This window comes from Seriola dumerili, unplaced genomic scaffold (assembly GCF_002260705.1).
Source record: "Seriola dumerili isolate Sdu_G_001 unplaced genomic scaffold, Sdu_1.0 BDQW01000621.1, whole genome shotgun sequence".
NCBI classification, from domain to species: domain Eukaryota; kingdom Metazoa; phylum Chordata; class Actinopteri; order Carangiformes; family Carangidae; genus Seriola; species Seriola dumerili.
In genome coordinates this window covers 11,103-30,821 of record NW_019174876.1, presented here as the reverse complement: position 1 = coordinate 30,821, position 19,719 = coordinate 11,103, and the positions used below count along the sequence as shown (strand labels likewise).

Here is a 19,719-nt window from a genome sequence, read left to right as displayed (position 1 = left end):
TGTCTCAACGTTTAGGTGTTCTGTCTTGTTCACTTCTGTTAAATCACCTGACATGTTCTGTCTGGCCGCACCAATAATAAAAAAAAAAGTAAAAATAGAAATGTCTGTACCGTTATACCACAGTGTACACACACACACACACACACACACACACACACACACACACACTCAGACAGACACACACACAAGTGCTTGCTGGTACACACAGGGACACTTACGTAAATACATACATACACACACTTAGACAATGATGTCCTGTCTGTGAATGTAATGTAGGGCAGCAGTGGATAAGGCCAGTTAGTCATGAGTTAGTCAAGAGTTTCAAAGCCAGGTCACAGATGGTTGTGGGCTTAAACCGACAAGATACCAACAATTAAAACTGATTGGAAAGGACTAAAAATAAAGAACAGAGGATGTGTAATGGCTGACCGAGGGCCTTCCCTTCTGTAAAACCTCCCTCCATCCTCCCAAAACAAGTTGCCTCTGCTTTACTTGTATTCATAGTGTGGATCTCTAGTGAAAACCCAGTGGGGACACAGGTCCTGAACTTGTGTCAGAACTTGCGTGAGTCAGTCAGTTACTGTATAGTCTAAAAAGAGCAGTCAAGTGCAGTTCAGTAGTGACGGATGCTTTGATGGAGATTTCTGTCCGCTGGGTTGTTTTGGAGAAGTACATGTGGCGGGTGATGCAGAAGTCAGAAGACGCCAAGAGGTCTTTGCTTATAGCAGTTGGAAACACCTCTACTTGGCTTAACAGTTGGGGGAAAAATCTGTCTTGTCCTGAAAACATTAATATTCTGTCATCAACCCTACCCGGACAAACGTATAGCAGCTACAATTGAAAATGCATTGAAAATAACACAGAGAGACACATTAACTCAGCAAGGCCGCTAACCCCATGATAATCTAACTTAATCTGACAACATTTATTTCATTTTAAAAACTCTAAACTAATTGACCTTCCATTATCATTTATATTTCTAGAGTAGGCATCGGACAATGTAAACAGTTTCATACTATGTGTATTGGAACATCTGATGTAATTTTTGGTGAAAAAACAACCCTTTGAGTCCAATACACCAATGTTTATTTCTATGACAACAATGCCAAAAGTAGTTATGGTTCGCATCATCCTTTCTTTCTATTCAAGTCCTGTGTTATAGAGGCCCGTGGCATTTGGTTTCACAGAGTCAGTTATCCTTACAACCAGCTGCAGAACGGTATCTCCCTAGGGAACATGAACGCTTATCAAGTAGCGCACTTGGTCCCAGAGTGCACGTGTGCATGTGCGTGTTTGGGTGTATGATTGTGTGTACACATTTACGAATGCATGCTTCCGCGCAGGTGAGCCCAGTGTGTAGGTGGACTCGCTGATGAGGATATGTGGAGGATATGAGGATGGTGTATGCAGCCTTCTCTCTTTCTCACACGCTCTTTCTCTTGTACAATCTCTTTTGACGTTTTATCGATCTGTCTCCAGTGAAGACAGAAGGATAACTTAAAAGTTCTTGAATGACAAGTCTACAATTTGATTTGATTAAATAAAAAAGACTTCTCACCTCCACCAGAAGGACACTCTCTCTAATGCTCTGTGTAGGTTAGCCACTTCGCAGACCTTCAGTCACTGATGGGACACATCGCATTAAAATGACAAATTTTTTATGTTGACACCAGTGTGCAGGGTCTAAAAAGGGTTGCGTAATAGTGACTGTCAGAACATTAAATATTGATGCTATTGATTCACGTCAAAGAGTGCAGATGCCAGACTGACAGGTTTTGGGTAAGCATGTTGCCAAAAGTTGAAAATATGGTGCTGGTGCAGTTTGAAACCTCTCTCCTTTAAAATAATGGTAAGGGGAGCGAGGCAGCTGGCAAGTTCGTGTTAGAGAGTATACTTATGGTCACATCATCCACAAAAGCCTAACCCTAAGGGGATACTGATAGCCTAGAAATATAGCTAAGATAATACACAGCACCGTGAATTATATTAGCTTGGAAAGAGATAAAACAGTTGGTTTCTTTGTCCTCGAGTCCTAAAACCATTTCCTACTGTTGGTAGCAGTTGTTAGACAAAAGCAGTTTGTGTAGCTTTTGAACAGGATCCGTTCATGCGTGCTTCTCTTGGTAAAGCAGGTAAAATAGCATGTAAGATGACTGAGCCTTACACCTCTGTCTTTGCCCCAGTTGGAGGAAAAAGGTGATGCAAATGCAAATCTCAGTGGTCTCACCCGACATCAAAATTCTCTGAAGTGCTAATTCATGCACCATGTGACATGATCCGTTTCCATGTCTTTGTTGTAATTTGATTATCCTCTCATCACAGAAACATGGAAACACTTTTGATGTCTCCTGTTAAATACTGACAGCTTGCGTCCCTCTTATGAACACACCAATTAACCCTTTTGTGACCTTGTTGCACCTTGATACTGTTGAGATTTTTGCTCAAGGAATCATTTCATTCTTCTGTAAGATAATCAGCTTTGACAGTTGTGGGTCAAATGCTCAAAAGCACGTACGTAGCTGAGTACGCAGCAGGTTGTTAGATCATTGCAAACACAGCGTGCCTTATTACAGAGGTCCTGACACTATTTCCTCTCATAGAATCAATCCTGGGCCTTGTTTACAGGAAACTGCTTTGCTGTTCCACAGCTGTGACAATGTTGATTTGTTATTCAGAGGGGTGCATTGCGTTTCAGGTGAATGAGATATAGAGCATGTAATCTGATGTTGTTAACTCCCTCTTGCATAAATCAGTGGAAAAAGTGGGGGATCAGGTGTGAAATGTTCTCCTTTTTTATGTAGGCCAGGGGACAGGGTGAAGATGCATTTTAATTAGTTGACAGGTTGAAGTGGGAGAACACACAAATGCTGCTTTTTGTTCTGTCCATGCACATTGTGAAGTTTCTCAGCCTAGTGTGATTTTATTGAATAAAATGAATGGTGATGTCAGTGGAAGTGACTGATGATGTTTGATGATGACAATGATGATATGTGTCCTGCGCTTTGGGCTCATTTGTGAAAAATTTCCAAGAAGTTCAAACCAAATTCTGCTGAATGCAATGGCGGCTCTTGTCTTCTGAGAATTTGCTGTGTACTGGCCTTCGTAGAATTGCAGTGTGCATACCTCTGCCAGTGCTTCAGATTTTTTCTTGTCTGGTGTGTCTGCTTGCACTCTTCATATTATTTTACATGCCTCATTTCTAAACTTCTTCTTCTCCCTCTTCTTCTTCATCTCCCTCTCTCTCTCTCTCTCTCACTCTCTTTTACAGTGTGGCAAAGGAGCGGAGAACTTTGACAAGTTCTTCACACGCACTCAGCCCCAGCTCACACCACCAGATGAGCTGGTTATCGCCAACATCGACCAAGCCGAGTTTGCAGGGTTCTCTTTCATCAACCCACAGTTTGTACACCCGTCGCTTAGCAACAGCGTATGAGAAGGATGGGGAAACCTCCTTGAAGAACCTCCCTGCTCACTGCCACCCACTTAAACCTACCGCCCATCTAACATCTGACCACAACTTGATCAAAGGCCCACTTTATGTATTGGTTTTTACTCATAAGCAGGAATTTAGCACATCCACATTTGTTCTTTACTATGTGTTTACCAGTATAGATTATATTGATTAGACTGTTTCTAATTTCCTTTAGTTTAATGATTAGCATGCACTATAGAAAACAATGTCCTTTCTTAACCCTGTGATTTATATTGAAGGCTTACCATAACTGGAGGCACTTGGACCGAAGGGTGTCAGGCTTTATTTATATATGCCAGTACATGATTAAGTTAGGAGAATAAATTAATCTCTGCCTGTATAACCAAGAGAATATTAAAGGATTCAGATTTAAAGCACAGGTTATCCTGGAAAGGATGCCTGTGCAAAAAATTCATGCTTACAAATCTCAATGGATAAACATTATAGTCTACAGATCTAGTTGGTGGGTCATAGTTTGTTTCTATATGGATAATCATCACATTATAGATATTACTGTATGTGATGACGGTGAAAAACACCCATATAAAGCTGTGTAGACGCTATAGCCAAATATGAAGGATAGGTGGTGCAGGAGTTGAAACAGCACCTTGTGATTCAATGTTTTCTGTATCTTGTTTACACTTTTCTTATCCTTTGGTTTCATGGTGACAGTGTAAAATTATATTTTAGTACAAACTGACTCCAGCCACTCTCACCTTCGAGTGTGCAGAGAAACAGTTACGTATTTGAATAATATGCAGCCTGTAAAAAAGCAAATATGTGAGACACATGGGTATCAAAGTGTCGGAATTGGTTTCACTTTATCAAGACTTCACTTAGCTTAACTGTTAGCTCCCGATTTTACCTGGTTTTGAAAGCAGTGATTTGCAGACCTATTTCCCAGCCCTCACTGAGCTGCACAAATTAACCTTGTCAATAATTTTGTGGACACACAATCAACAGTAATCAGTTTAGCATGTGGGCTGTGGAAGAATATATTATATGTACCTTGAAAAAAAAAAACAACCCTACAAAGTTTACAGTTTGTCATGTTTTAACACTAGTCAGTGTTAACGACTATCCCTGTCCCACAACTACAAAGCCTCCCTTTGGTCATAAATGTCTTAACAGAAACAGTACAAGACATTTTAATACATTTTTTAGAATATAACATTAACTCATGTCTTTGTGTATTAACCATGCAATGTTTTATTGCATACAGTATCATGTCCTCCAGCATAGATAAAACACATGTGTCAGGTTTCTTAGATACAAAAGTTGCAAATGAAAAATGTTGTTTTGCTGTCCTGAGAACAAACTCTTCTTTCATTAGGAGTATGTCAACATAATCATTATTAGTTGAATATGAACCTTTTTTGCCTTCATTGTCGCTTCTTCATTGTCTTTAAACTAGTTCTGTTTTTACTCTACTCTTTTCTGTGAACTCATACCTATTTTTCCATTAGATCAGATGAATATTTTAATGTATCTAATATCAGTGTATAACTCCTTTGTAAATAATCCTGAGTTATTTCAAAAGAGTATAGCAAGTTACAGTTTTATACCAACACCTGAATGTGCTTTTATTACATTAATTAGATAAACCAATATTTGTATGTGTAAAAAAAAAAAAGAAGAAGAAGAAACAACTAGGAACATAACCCAGTAGAGATCAACTTTGTAACAACTGGATGTCTTAAATAGAATCCAGATTTAGCAAGTTGTAAAAATATCTGTTTTACTTGTGTTGGCAGATTTATCAAATCTTTTTTTTTTTTCTTTTGATTTTCTTTAATCATACTTAGTGATTTTTACTGCAAATTGTGTGTTGATTGGATGCGTGTCGGGCTGTTGGCCGTCCTTCTGTATCTGCATGCTGTTGGTAGGCATCATTCATGCATGTGATCTGCTAAGTGCTGCATGCTACAAAATATGACACCCCAAAGAGTTGCAACCCTTAAATGATGCACCACACAAAATCTAATATCAGAGATTAAGAGTCACTCGTTGAAGTTGAATAATGGCCACGGTTATCTTATATTCATGTTGATTACAATGGATTCCAATAGTGACAACTTTTCACTGTGGGGGGAAAAAAAGTGTAAGAATGTCCACAAAAAACTGTATCAAACTAATCCTACATCATAATGCACTTATTCGCCGTGTATCCGTATGATATATAGCTCAGTCCTCACACATGACTCTTTACAAACCAACTACAGGAAGTGAGTGTGAAACACTCAATAGAGAGACTTAGGGTGGAGTGTCACTGTAAACATAGCTCTAGATTGACTGAATTTCAAGCGGGCCAGTAGACATCACAGTCAGTAACCATAAGACCAACAAGTCTGTAAGATTGTGACTGAGTTTTAATGACACAGCTGTGCAGCAGTAATAAAACACTGAAAGTCATAATGCTCATGCAGGTGGGTGAGCTGTGTATGAAAGCAACAGTGAGAAGCAACAGTGATTTTACCAAAAAAAAAAAAAAAAAAGAATCCTGAACGCCAGGGGCTGAAGAAAGTAGAATAGACGTTTATTGCAGATTGTGAATTTAAATAGATACTAATACTTCATTTTTTTCTGAAACCTAGCCGCTGGCTCTAGAGCAGTGGTCCTTTAAGTAGGAGCTTTATATATAGCTACATTATGGCCCTGGTTGGTATGGCGATGTGGAAACCTGAATCCAGATCTGTGGTGAGTTGTGACTCAGAAGCACTGCTCGTTGCTGAGCCAGTGGGACCACTCGCTCTCTAGTGTCTCATGAATGGGGTTTATGTTATATTTTTAATGTTGTGTTGTTGTTGTTAATTGTTCTGTTTTTTATTTTTATTGTTATTTTTTTGCTTTTGCCATTTATCTTTGGCTGTTGTCAGTGTTGTCAGTTTTATTTCTCTAGCTTCTGCTCAAGAAATTCAGGAATGTTTTCAAAGTATATATCACATTAGATAACTCATATCTGACCGATATAGATAGGAACTATTGAACCATTTGTAAAATTTTACTCCGTGTTTTTCTAAGAGTCGTGCTCTCCTACTGTGTTTCCTATCGTATATAACCTTTTGCATGTGCCAAACCTGGAAAACCCCAGAACCCGACAATAGCAGCGTTGCACTAGCTGTAGTCACACAAATGACTCTCTGTGGCAGCTTCTCCATGTATAGGCTGAGACCTGCCTAGAGCCACACCTGCTGTACACTCTGTTAACCACATACCATACACTAGCATGCTGCCATGAGTATACCGGTGCACATTGTGTCAGTACACATTACAATGCCAGTCAGTTTGATAGTCAACACACCATAAACGGTACTATATCTTCCTGCCTGTCTAGCCTTGGGCAGAATTGTGTCTGAAAAACATTTCAACTTGTGGAGCATTTGATTTAACATCCACAGTGAATTCCTCAGAGGTGAGAGGAAATATTCCTTGTACATACTCAGTTTACTCAGCAACAGTCCTGCCCTGGTCTGAACTTGCACCTCTGTATGTGCTGACTCAGTAGTCTAGAACCATCCCTTTAATTGATTCTCTGATGACTTTGCTCCCCAGTCTTCTTTCTTCTTGGAAAATTTTTCAAAATATCATGTCACAGTTGGTGTGGGCATGAAAAAAAAGATTAATACTCTCCCCTTGTGTGCCTTTCCCAACTTCAACAGAGATACTTTACATCTTCCTCTTGATCCTCATCCACCTTGTTCTACTCTAAAGTCTCTACTCCTCATGTATTTTTAATCCATTGTCAAATTAGCTTTGTTAATTTACTTTTACTTAGTTTTACTCTATGTTAGTGTCTCAGCACACCTCAAAAGTCTCACAAATGTAAATAAAAGATCTTAAAAAAAAGACAACAACAACAACAAAAAACTCTGCATGCTTTGTTCACATAAATGGTCCACCATCTGGTCTGTAAATCAGAAATTTAAGCACATTTTATTGACTGACACCAATAACCTTTAGTCTGAAAAACTATGACTTGACTCACCCTTGTCTGCTTGCTTTACCTTTACCTCCCTGTGCCTATTAATGACTGAATGATGTAGTGAGTTAATTAATAAATGTATCGACAATATCAAAGGAGGATACTCGGGGAGTGAGGGAACATTGAACATGTGACGTAAGGACAGATGATGATGGCTTGTTTGAAGGATAACCCCTGTGCCTCGTCACATTGAACCAGCCCTCCCTTGTTGTCTTGTGTACTCCCTCTTTCATTCTACCTGTTCCTCCGTCCTCAGTGCCTGGGCCAAGTCAATCCATCATCTTATCGACAGTGTCCTCCTCCTTTCACCCTTTAAATCCCATCAGGTCAGGAAAGCAGTTGACATTTCTTATAATTCCCACATTTAGCATCACTTCCACTTTTTCCTCCTCTTTACTGATTGCCCCTAATACTCCATGGGAACGGAATTAGCCAAATGTATTTAGTGTTTTACTTTGTTTACATTCGTTTTGATGTCCTCACCTTTTTGTTTGTAACATTATGCAACTATTTTACCTTAAGATAACAGCTTCAGAATCATTTGATGGTACACTGACTTGTAAGGAATGGCGCTTCTTTCATTCCCACTTGGTGCCCTGTATTCCTGATCTTGGACTATGTAACTTCAGGTTGAGCGGGTGCAAGAAGTGCATAACACTTTAGGGCACTGCGTCACACACACACCACCGATTATGGGTCCGTTAGCTATAAGAAGAAGCTAGCTTGATATTCTTGGTAAGGACATCATGGCAGAGGCAATGCGACTCGCTCCTAGCATCTACATTTTAGCACACAGCTGCTGTGGGTTCAGATGTTTTCGGTCAGTCAGATTAACCGAATGCTGACTTGATATGAGTCGACAGCGTGACTGCTGGTTTGTACTGAGGGGATGATTTTGTGTTTGTTGCCTGAGCAAGTGATTGTCTGTACATGAGCTGTTAGCTTCTAGGGGCACGCTGCGTCCTGTACCCTTGACTGCTGGACAAAAAGAATTTAAGCCGCCAGCGCCCTGTAATTACCATCTTGTGGCTGCAGAGGCCGCTGTTCAGCAGAAGTTACATAGTCTTGCATTAAGGGAATAAGATGGCCAGAAAATAAGGAAATAAATTTCTTATCTTAAATGAAGAGTTTTGAGAGAGAAGTCTGTTATGATTTTTTTTTTCAATTGGTATTTCTTACAATACTCTGTTTAGATACCCGTTTGTTTTATGTGAATCTTGCTTTCCTCATTGTAGTAAGTCATTACTCTCCACCGTGTCCTGTTCGCTATGAAATGAGAGCGTTGAAGTGGACTGCCATCTCTTTGGCCGTTACAGAGTACAGGATCAGTGATGTGCTGGAATGCCTTATCTCTTAACCCTTACATTAACATGGTCCCTAACTCTCCTCTCTTTGTTAATTTATAATCTCAGCATCCCTGTGGTTGTACATAAATGACTTACAGTAGATATCTACATAGACTGTAAAAGAAAGAATATATTGTATTTTAAAAATGGTGTATGTTTTCTTCCCTTGTCAGCCTGAAACCTTCAAATGAGTCTGAGCTACTTACCTTGTAACTGATTGTGTCATTTGTACCTAATGTATGATAATGCTAATAAAAAAAAAAGAAAAAGGAAAATGAGGTCCATACTTATGTGGTTGAGTGTTTTTTTTCTTTCTGTTTTTCTTTTTTTGTCACCTGTTATGTCACGTGTCAGGTTTTCTTATTCAAAAGTTAACAAAGGCATCTAAATGTTGGAAATGTTGTAGTGAGATTGACTTTATTCCATCCCTTACTGTATAACCAACCATTGCATTAGGAGAAATACTGCCACAGTATTACTCAAACGAATAGCTAAGAGAGAGTCGAGCCTCCCTACAATTCCAGCACCACTGCAAACACATCCTGTGAGTTCATGTGCATGTGTGTATTGCCACTTGCAAGAGTAGTGTTAATGTTGATGACAAAGATGTGTTTGTTTTCACAGGTGTGGGTGTTTGCATGCATCAGCGTGATCATGTACAGTATGTATGTATGTATGTATTTATGTATGTATATGGGAGTTTGTGAGAGTGTGCTTTTCTGTGGCTCTTTGCATATGCAGAGGTGTGAGTTTGTGTGGGGGTGGTTGGTCGATTGTGTGTATGTTTCAGGCTCCTTCATTAATTGGATGGCTGAGCTTGAGTGTTGGTGAAGGCAGAGGGGTGTTAGTGATGGAACACAATAGCGTAGCACTCACTGCTGTCAGAAGTTATCAGGGGAGACTTGGATTGAGGAGCATCACGGCCTGGCTGTCTAAGAGCTGACTGACACCGCTAGATCCCTACTAGATTTCACTTAAATTAGGATTTGGGCACACCTGACCTGAGGCTTTGCTTTTCAGCAAGAAGATTTATGTGGAGCCAATTAGCCCATTTAAAGACTATATATAAACATTATGCTATTATATATATATATATATATATATATATATAGCATAATGTTTCTATTCTTTTAGTCTGTAAGTAATGTACAGTATGTGGTAATTTTTAGCAAGAGATAGAGTGCAATGCTGAAAAAAGGAGAAAAAGTCTCTTAGAAAAGAGTGTATCTTAGAATTCACAGTGAGGTAGAAACAAAGACAGGTAAAAACAGCTTGCTTTTGCTTTCTGCATGGTCCCTGTTATTGTATTGTTCTTCGAGAAGTTTTAATTTCTTCTGACCTTGACCTCTTCTCATTTTGGACTTTCCTCTTTCTTGTTAGTCACAAAACTCCAGCCACTATACATATCCTCAGACTCCTCGGTTGATGGCTTTCATCTATCTTACTGATGTTTTCTCAAATGAGGGCCCGTAATTACTATCGCTATCCCAGCTGGAGGGCGGCCAATATCCTAAATGGTGGCTTAAAGTGATAGGAAGAGGTTTATAAGGTTTTACAATGTGCTGTATTGAAGATATTAAAGTTTTCAATCCTTGCTGTGCTGTTCTTGAATGTCAAATGAGTCTATCATAACCATACAACCTATTTGACATTATGTGTCATTCCAATTGCATTTAACAAATACAACTTAATTACAGTGTTCATTTGATTAAAAACAGGATTTTTTTTCTCTCCTGGCTTGTAATGTTGTCATATTGTACAGTGTTATTTAACTTGTGTTCATTTCTTCAAATGTTTTCAGACAGCACATATAGCTGCCATCTGATAAGAGAAAGCCCCGCAGTATGTTGACTGTGGACCCAGCTGGTGTGTGAGCTTTTGTTTAACACATATATGTTTCAGGCCACTGGTTTCTCTCATTCTCCCTCAATTACACAAACAGACAAATACACACACACACACACACACACATATACATACACACACACACACACACAACTTCAGCACTGCTTCATCTGTTATGAAACTGCCAGAGCTAAGTCATATGCAGCCGTATTGTTTTGTTATGAAAGCTGTTCTGGCCTTAAGTAAAACAGATGCATTATTGTTACAGTCTGATACACATGGGCATCTTTGTGAATAATGACTAAGCCAGGGTGTATTATAGAGACTGAATGATTTATGTTTATATTATCCAAAGAAGAAAAACAAAGAGAGAAGACGATGATTGCACCATGTTTTTATGAGTTTGCATGTAAAAAGTACAAAGTAACGCCTTGAAAACTCCTTGATTCTCTTTGCGCTGGTCAGAGAGGGCACAGAATTCCTTGATTCCCAAAGGATGCTGGTAAAGAAAAGTTTGAAAAGAAATAAAATTTGCCGCAGGCTTTGATGTTTGATTATCAAAGCAGAGGACAAAACAGCACAGGAGCGAGTAAGTTTGCTTCAACAGAATACAATGATGTAATGTGTCAGAAATACGTTTCTTAAATAAAGAGACGCAAAATGGGATGAGAGAGGTTCTGATTGTCTTCCTGTGAAATGAGTGAGAGGTTATGTGAAAGGCCAAGTCAGAGCCAAGCTGCTGAGAGCCTCTTCACTCACTCCTGCCTATGATCAGCCGGCAACAGAATGAGGTGGTTAGTCATACACATGCATGGGATTCACCAGATGCTCCTAAATGACTGAATGAATGCCCATATGCTTAGAGACAGTTTGTGCCGACGTCAGTCTGACAGCTGCTCAGATAGATCTGCACTTTCCTGAGTGTATGACCAAATGCCATCATGAAACTATCACATTTTACACAAATTTAGCACTAGGCTACATCCTTAATTTGTCCAGTCACTGTTTTCTGCTCCTGTACTCATCTGGAAACACATGTACAGACAATACAGTACATCTGTTTCCACATGAGGTAAGAACCAGATGTTGCATGGATCAATTTATATGTTATAATACAGTAATAGTATGTATTTAATTAATGTAGCCAATATTCTTTTTCTTCCTTTTGTCGGAAAACTCTGACATGAAGAGTGACACTGGATTTTCTACACAAAATTGTATTTTTATATCTATATATAACATGCAACCAATCTCCAGAGTAACTCAGAAAAAATTGCCTGTCTAAAAAATAAATAATGAACAGTAGTAGGAAGACCCAACAACGATTTGTTTATATATAAGATATAATATGATATAATTTTATGTAGAAAATGTGGGATATCCAGTGTCACTCTTCATGTCAGAGTCAGAGTTTTGCCATAAAAGGAAGAAAAAGAATATAGTCAACATTAATTAAATACATACTATTACTGTATTATAACACTTAGAAAATTCACCTGACTTAGTGATGGTTTTGTGTGCAAAATGCAGATTCTGGGCATTTCAAAACTTCTTATATTTTGTAAGTACTTAGCTCAAACATCTAAAACAACGGCGATTGGAAGTTTACAAAACTAACATCTGCAGAAAGGGGTTGTTACGCTGTGGTTTGAACCATAAAGTCATTGAAATTGTTGTTATCCACAGCACATTAACGCAGCACCTCCCCTACTCCTCCACACACCTGAAGAAAAAAGGAGTACTGGTGCGGAGCTGGGTACCACGTGCCTCGCGCCACGCGGGTAGTACTGGCTTTGGATAGTATAGTGGTGCGTGAGCTACGCAGCCGCGGGTCCCGTTCGCCTCAACACACTGGTACACAGGTTTAGCGCGCGCCGAACCCGAGACATCGCGGAGCGACTGAACGAGGAGAAAAGAAGAGGAGAAAGATAGAGGGAGAGGAAGAACAGTGCTTTCCTCAACGAGTCTTCTTTGTGAAGGTAACAGGCTCAATAAGTGTTTCTGTCTTTTATTTTTTAAGTGCAAAGTTAAATGTCACAGACATTTTGTGCAGGGGAAAGGACTGCTTTGTGTGTTGGTTATTGTTACTCACGCCTCGGATGTTTTGCTTAAAGCCAGTTAGACTGAGCCTCGTGTCAATACTTCTATTGTAAAATAGACAGTTAACTTTGCTCTCATAATAAGGATGGAAGCCTTTACTAAACTACATAAAGTCACTTTACCCATATTTTTATGTGGAGTTAAAGCTCATATCATTATGCTGCAGTTTATTTCATCAAAACTTGAAGAATGTCAGGGGAGACCAATTTCAGCATGAGTTTACGTTTGCATATTTGGAGCCTATCTAATATATTTGCATTTTCTTTGCCCTCTGACGCCACTTCAACACTGCGCGTCCACTACAGTAAGACACGTCCGGAACTGAACTCGCTTCTGTTATTATAACATTTTAAAACCGTGTCCATGGAGTCCGCTATTCTTTTCAAGATGTAATTCTCTACAGTTTGAAGAAAGAAAAAGTGGTGTGACACAACAACTCCGTTTTAGGGTGAGAGAAATAAAGAGAGAAGAAGAGCTGTTGAAAATGTTCCCCTGTGCAATTAAATAAGTTGTGATGCAAAACCTTCACTCGGAGATACGGAAGGTAACACTCAGAGAGGGTCTAAGACGGAGTTTAGACGGGTTAGCCTCAGCTACATTCATGTTTAACAACGCTGAATGGACTAAGCTTATTATTGACTGACTGTTCAGCATGGCACCGTCTGTGACCGCTTCAGCACCGCGGACAGAGATTTGAGCTCGAGCCAAGGATTAAACGGCAGGAATAACACACAGCTGGCTCTCAATACACCACAGAGGATGGAGCCAACACACAGGCTCCGATGCTCTGGATTCACAGTGGCATATGTATTTAAAATTATCTGAAAACTAATGACAAAATGACGCAGATTACGCAGATGCCAGCGGAGGGTCATTCGTCACCTACATTTATTAGATGATTAAGAATCATGAATTGTTGCCTTTCTTCTTTTTTTTCATTTATTGCAACTCTATGGTAATAACAAAAACTGAAAGTAAACAAAACCTCAGGTTCAATCGCAATTTGGCTCCTCATTAACAAAAATCTGGATAATGTTTGCAGCAGTAGACAGCCCAGGTATAATCTACTTGGCTGACATCCATTCCTCTGTGTGCCAGCCAGACAAATACTGTTGTAGCACAAACTTACTCTGGGATGGTGTGTGGGCTGCAGGGGATTATGTTTCTGCAATTTCAGAAGAGAAATACTTTCCAGCCACTGTCCAATACAGGCTGCTCACACTCTCTCCGGATGAGAGCCTACTTGTTGCAGTGAGACAGACATTGATATAATAAATTATCCGTGTTATCCTGGACACGATAGTGTAGTAGTTCAGACTGAGAGTCAAAATGGAGAAGTACCTCTGGTGTAATATTTTGTTGTTGTTCAGTTTCAATTCAGAAAAACTTTTAAGGGTTTAAATATGTTCAGGACAACAAGCTTTAGTCAGTTGACCTAAACCCTGCTGTTTTTTCTAGACATTGTTTTTGACTAATAACATCATTAAAATGCTGCAGGGTTAGGGTTGCTTTCAGCTCTATGCAGAATCTTACCATGTTGTCAGAAGATAAACTGCATCTCTTCATGCAGATTTTCACGCAGCTTCACTGGACAGTCATAAGAGATTCAAGGAAAGGATTCAGAGACTGTGTTACAAAGGGTTTTACAGCTCATCCTTGTGTCCTGCCATAAAAGTCATACAGTCTCCCTCCATTTCTCCTCCACCCTCAGCAACACCACTGTTCACAGTTTACCAGTGTGTCACTCCTGCCAACAGGAGAAATATAGCTGCAGGTCACCATTGATAGAAATGTCTGATGCAAATTCCATATTGAGAAACCTGGACATGCTCAGTGTTCTCAATGTGCATTGGACAGTTATATACACTATGCATATACCATTGCACTAGCTTTAGGTCAGTTAGTGTTATGGCAATATCCAGGTATGACAAAAAGCTCGTTTGATATCACTTAATACTAATATTAGTTAAGGTAAGATAATAATTATCAGGTTTTTTGAGTAAAACTGTAAATTCTTGTTTCATGTGTTGTTGTGAGGAGCATATTTATTCATTAAAAAGTTGTTGCCATGTTTAGTCAGGGGGTTAGATATATAGGAGCATGGCATGGAAAAATTGATTTTGTTTTCCTTTCTTAGCCATTTAGTAACTTCACTTTCTATTCTTAGTGTGTATATGAACCATGCTGCACCATAAAACAAATTTGTTAAGCACAATAAATAAGCATCCCTGTAGCGTCTGCCTACTCTCTTGGCTGCACCTCATTGGTTTCAGTGATCACTCTAAGCAACATCCTGATGGGATATGTCCTCAAAAAGTAAACACAGTGCTCTCTAGTGATTGGTGATAGGTAATATATACTACTGTGGCTTTACACAGACTCTGGTAGTCACTGTTGAAGTCCTACAGCAGTTTTGTACAGTACATAACTATTAGAACATATATACCAATATAAAATTGCATGTTCTGTATCTCTGATGAATTCTTGTCTTTATTCTGCATGTGTGTTCGAGTACTTATATTACACCATGAACTGTGTCCTGCTTATTTTTTCCTCTATAATCTTCTATGATGTATGTGTCTCTCTGTCTTTGTCCTGTTTTCCTCCATATCCCTACACCAGCATGTAAAATGCACTACCAGATAAGGAGCCTTGTTTTGGGACTCGCTTATCAGTTCATTCATGCTTGACTAATTCGGAGGCCTCTCTGTATAGTGTTGCCTGGCGACAGGGCCAAGTCAAGCACTTATAAATGGGAGATGTGTTCTCACAACGAACATGGGAAAAAGGATGTTAGTGCTATTGCTGTAGGTCACTGTATTTTTTGTGCCACAGTCAATGTGTGTCCACCCTTTTAGAGATCACCACTGTACCATTCACTTGGGTTTTATGGGATTAAATAGACCTGTCCATCATCATTGTTACAAATATGTCTACATGAAAGGAAGTAGTTCAGGATAATTGTCCCCGATATACACTCTAAGTTTTGGTAAAGCAAATGGGTCTTTGAAGGGTCTTTTGGAGTCATTACTGTTACTTATTTATGATCATCAGGAGCCATTAAATGCAGAGAAGAAATTGACTGACAAGCTATCCATGCACTTTCTGGTCATGCTACTGTATGAAGGAGTACTGAGGGGATGACATCTCAAAGCCAAAACCATTTGCTGAAAGACATAAGGGAACTGCCTTTGGAACAGCATGAAAGGCATGGGCTATATCCAGAGCTGCCCCATCCAATTAAGATGATCTGACATTACAGAAGAGAGATGTAATGCATTTTGCAGCCTGCTCTGGAGTCTTGAGGGTGAGGGAAGAGAAGGAGGAGAACACCTCCTACATTAGGTCAGCTGGTTCAGCTGCTTCTATGAAAATGTGTGGCAACATAAAAACAACCACTTGACTGATTTTGTAACCAGAATCCTGTGATTTTTTTATGTGGTGAGAAGGTGAGAATATGACACAAAGATTTCCGCGTCACTCTCTGTCTTGACAGCTTGCACCACCACCACCACCACCACCACCACCTGTCTCTGCTGTTCCCTAGAGAATGCCCNATTTGCTGAAAGACATAAGGGAACTGCCTTTGGAACAGCATGAAAGGCATGGGCTATATCCAGAGCTGCCCCATCCAATTAAGATGATCTGACATTACAGAAGAGAGATGTAATGCATTTTGCAGCCTGCTCTGGAGTCTTGAGGGTGAGGGAAGAGAAGGAGGAGAACACCTCCTACATTAGGTCAGCTGGTTCAGCTGCTTCTATGAAAATGTGTGGCAACATAAAAACAACCACTTGACTGATTTTGTAACCAGAATCCTGTGATTTTTTTATGTGGTGAGAAGGTGAGAATATGACACAAAGATTTCCACGTCACTCTCTGTCTTGACAGCTTGCACCACCACCACCACCACCACCACCACCACCACCTGTCTCTGCTGTTCGCCAGATGATGCACTGTAAGTCATCTGGCCTGCAGCAGGGATTTAGCTTGAACTACTGTGTGCTTTTTCTCATTTTTGGTAGGCATGCCTTCAAGGGAGCACAGAGGCATTGCCAAAATTAAACCACTGAGAAATCATTCTTGCTTGTTAGCTCACCACTGGAAGCCCACAAAGCTCAAGGATAATGGCTGATATACAAGAATAAGTGGAAAATATGTTGTCTTATGAGTATGAGTAAAAAAAAAAAACAAGGTTAGGCTTCAATGTGCAGTTTGAAAAAGTCATTTTAAATAAGTAACATACCATAGTGACTCTTGATAACTAATCAGTTAATCTTACTCTAGGTGCTATTGTTAACTATACAAACATAATAAATTAGGATAGATTACACATACCTTTTCCATGTGCACCACATTATCCAGTTGACAACTAAAAATATTTATCATGCATTGTCCAGGTTACTATATTTTTCAAAGGATTTTACTTCTCCTAAAACAGACAAAATTAAACATTGGCATAGTGTTAACAAGATTAATGATGAAGTAGGACTTTCAGATTTGTTTGACAGGATTTTAGGCTTGTGCAGGCTTAGGAAAAAATGTCTTTGTTATAATGGTCTTCCTTAGAGAAAGTAACTGTATTGAATATAGGGGTAGGTAGCAACTGAATAAGATAGTTGTTAAAGTCGCATTTGGATTCCTGATGCCTTTTGTAATTCGTTGTAATACTATTATGACCTGTTACATTCTCTTTAATACTCATGATGCAAAGAAGACAAAAGAAAGTGGCTGAAGACATTTCGGGGGTCAGTGAAATGGGCTCTAATGTATGATGATGCATGAAGTGTGGTTTGTGTGTTATGGCGATACAACTGTCACTTCACGGGCATTTGTGGGTCTGAGCGAGAGAGTACACGTGATGTGCGTATGAATCTGTGCACTGATACTGTAGGCATGTGTGGTGTTTTCCCTTTATTACGTCTGTGGCAACTGTACAGGCAGATTCTCGTCAAGCCGATGATGGGGGCTGCCAGCTTTGTCCAGCTGTGTCCGTGGCTTGATGACATATCTCTTCTCTTGTGCATTGGAACCGCTATTGTCCTCAGGCTCGTCCAATCAGCCCCCGTCACATCAACCAACAGCAACTAACTCCCACAGTGTTAGTTGCCTGTCCACATCAGAGGCAACAGAGGGACTGCACTCACAGCCACGCTCTTACAGCCACAGTAACTGGGTCAATAAGCACGCCAAAAGAGATCCATGCTCTGATGCTGACAAACCCTCAACAGAGATGATGAAATACACCAATTCAAATCATGCTATTACTAGTTTTTCAGTGAAATTCAGTGCTTTTGACCACAGTCATGGGCTATATTGAGATAATTCAGCTCCAATACAACTTTAAAGAAGCCCTGCTTTAGTGAACAATATTTATTTTTAAAGTATTTGCAGACGTTCTTTTATCTAGAAATCATCTGATTCTTCTCGAATCAGACAGAGGTGAGGTAAAAAATTCTCACTTGATCATCACATCTACCAAAATAAATATGCATTTGTGATATTATAAGTTTTAAACATCAGTGAAAAAGAAAGATGGTCACCATCACCATTGCTGTGTTATACAGGAAAAGAAAGTATTAATTATATTTTAGCAGTCTTCATAATCTACTGACCAATCACAGACCAGTGAGTGACTTGGATGTCTGTGTTTCAACATCATATTCTACAACAATTATTCTTTGCCTTGTCTTTGCTTTACCAATTGTTTCTGGAAAATGTGACATTTTTGCCAGTGAGCTGTTGAAATTAGGGTTGACAGGAGGTTGGGAGCATATTAGCAAAGAAGACAGAAGAGGAATGCCCTACTTTTGGTGATGACGTGCCCTTTACTCTGGCAGTCGTCTGCATCTGCCTTACTTGATGCCAGCGTGGCCTCTGGACCCCCTAGTGGCATTATTCGGTGCCACATTAATGGTTGAAAATGTAAACAATCTTTTGTTACTTTTAGTTAAATCCCCTTTTTATATTGTGGATGTTACAAGTCTTCTGTGCACTAGTGTAGTAGCCTTGTAAAATGTAGTTTCTGAAACAACTGCAAAGCATCTGCTGAATTTATCAGCACAGGCAGGAGTGGACTCTAATCACAGATTCTAACAGGTTTCTAAAGGAAAAACTGATGTTTATGCATGAGAGAGTGTATTCTATGTATCCCTTTGCAGGCTGGGAAGGACAATAAGGCTTTTTGTTGGTCCTCATGGCTTTGAACATTTAATGAGAAACATTTTTCAATAAAAAATAAAAGCGATTTCCTCAACTGAGATTGGTCACCATTTATAATCCTTTAGAGACCAAAACAATGATCAGAATTATTAGTAAACATGAAAGATTGAATGTGGTGGTCCGGTGGCTTTGTGGAATGTAAAACCTCATTTTCATGTCATAGATATCATTTTCCCCTCCATACTGCTCCCTGTCTTATTACCAAGATGAGACAAGTCTAATGTAGCCAAATCTAAGTTCAAGCCCGTGGTCCGATATTAAAACCTTTGAACCACAACTTTCTTTCCATAAAATGGTTGCAACTTCATTTCTAACAGATTGCAGATGACAGTTCTTCTGAAGTTAAGGGCTACAGTTAATCTGACGTAATTCTTTAGTCAACAGTGGCCAGCTCCATCATCTTTAATAACCAATGGGCCTTTTCCCTAAATTGACATTTTGACGTCTTATAATGCTAATGATCATTCCATTTTATTCCACTCTGTTCCATTCCAGCCAGCCTATACAAATGTAGGTCCCTGGATATGGGACCCCTAAATAGGGCACAATTATTGTTATTTACTACAAATTACTTTCTCTATACAGAAACTGCTAGAAGACGTTTTAGGAAGACTTCCTCCAACACATGAGCAAACGATACTGCATATAAATGAATGAACTATTCACCACTGAAATTAACAAACAGTATTGGACAACAGTATAAAATGGCTACAAAAAACAACTCCCATTTTTCAACAGTAGAGAGTTTGTCA

At 39.4% G+C, this 19,719-nt stretch overlaps 1 protein-coding gene across 2 annotated transcripts in view; it reads left to right on the top strand.

Moving 5' to 3' along the window:
* Nucleotides 1-9,074, top strand: part of prkca (protein kinase C alpha) — a 144,471-nt gene extending 135,397 nt beyond the window's left edge. For both annotated transcript variants that reach the window (XM_022764966.1, XM_022764965.1), the window contains one exon: nt 3,269-9,074. In XM_022764966.1, the coding sequence (XP_022620687.1) occupies nt 3,269-3,433 (165 nt within the window). In that variant the 3' untranslated portion in view covers nt 3,434-9,074. The remainder of the gene's footprint in view (nt 1-3,268) is intronic.
* Nucleotides 9,075-19,719: the final 10,645 nt, after the last annotated feature.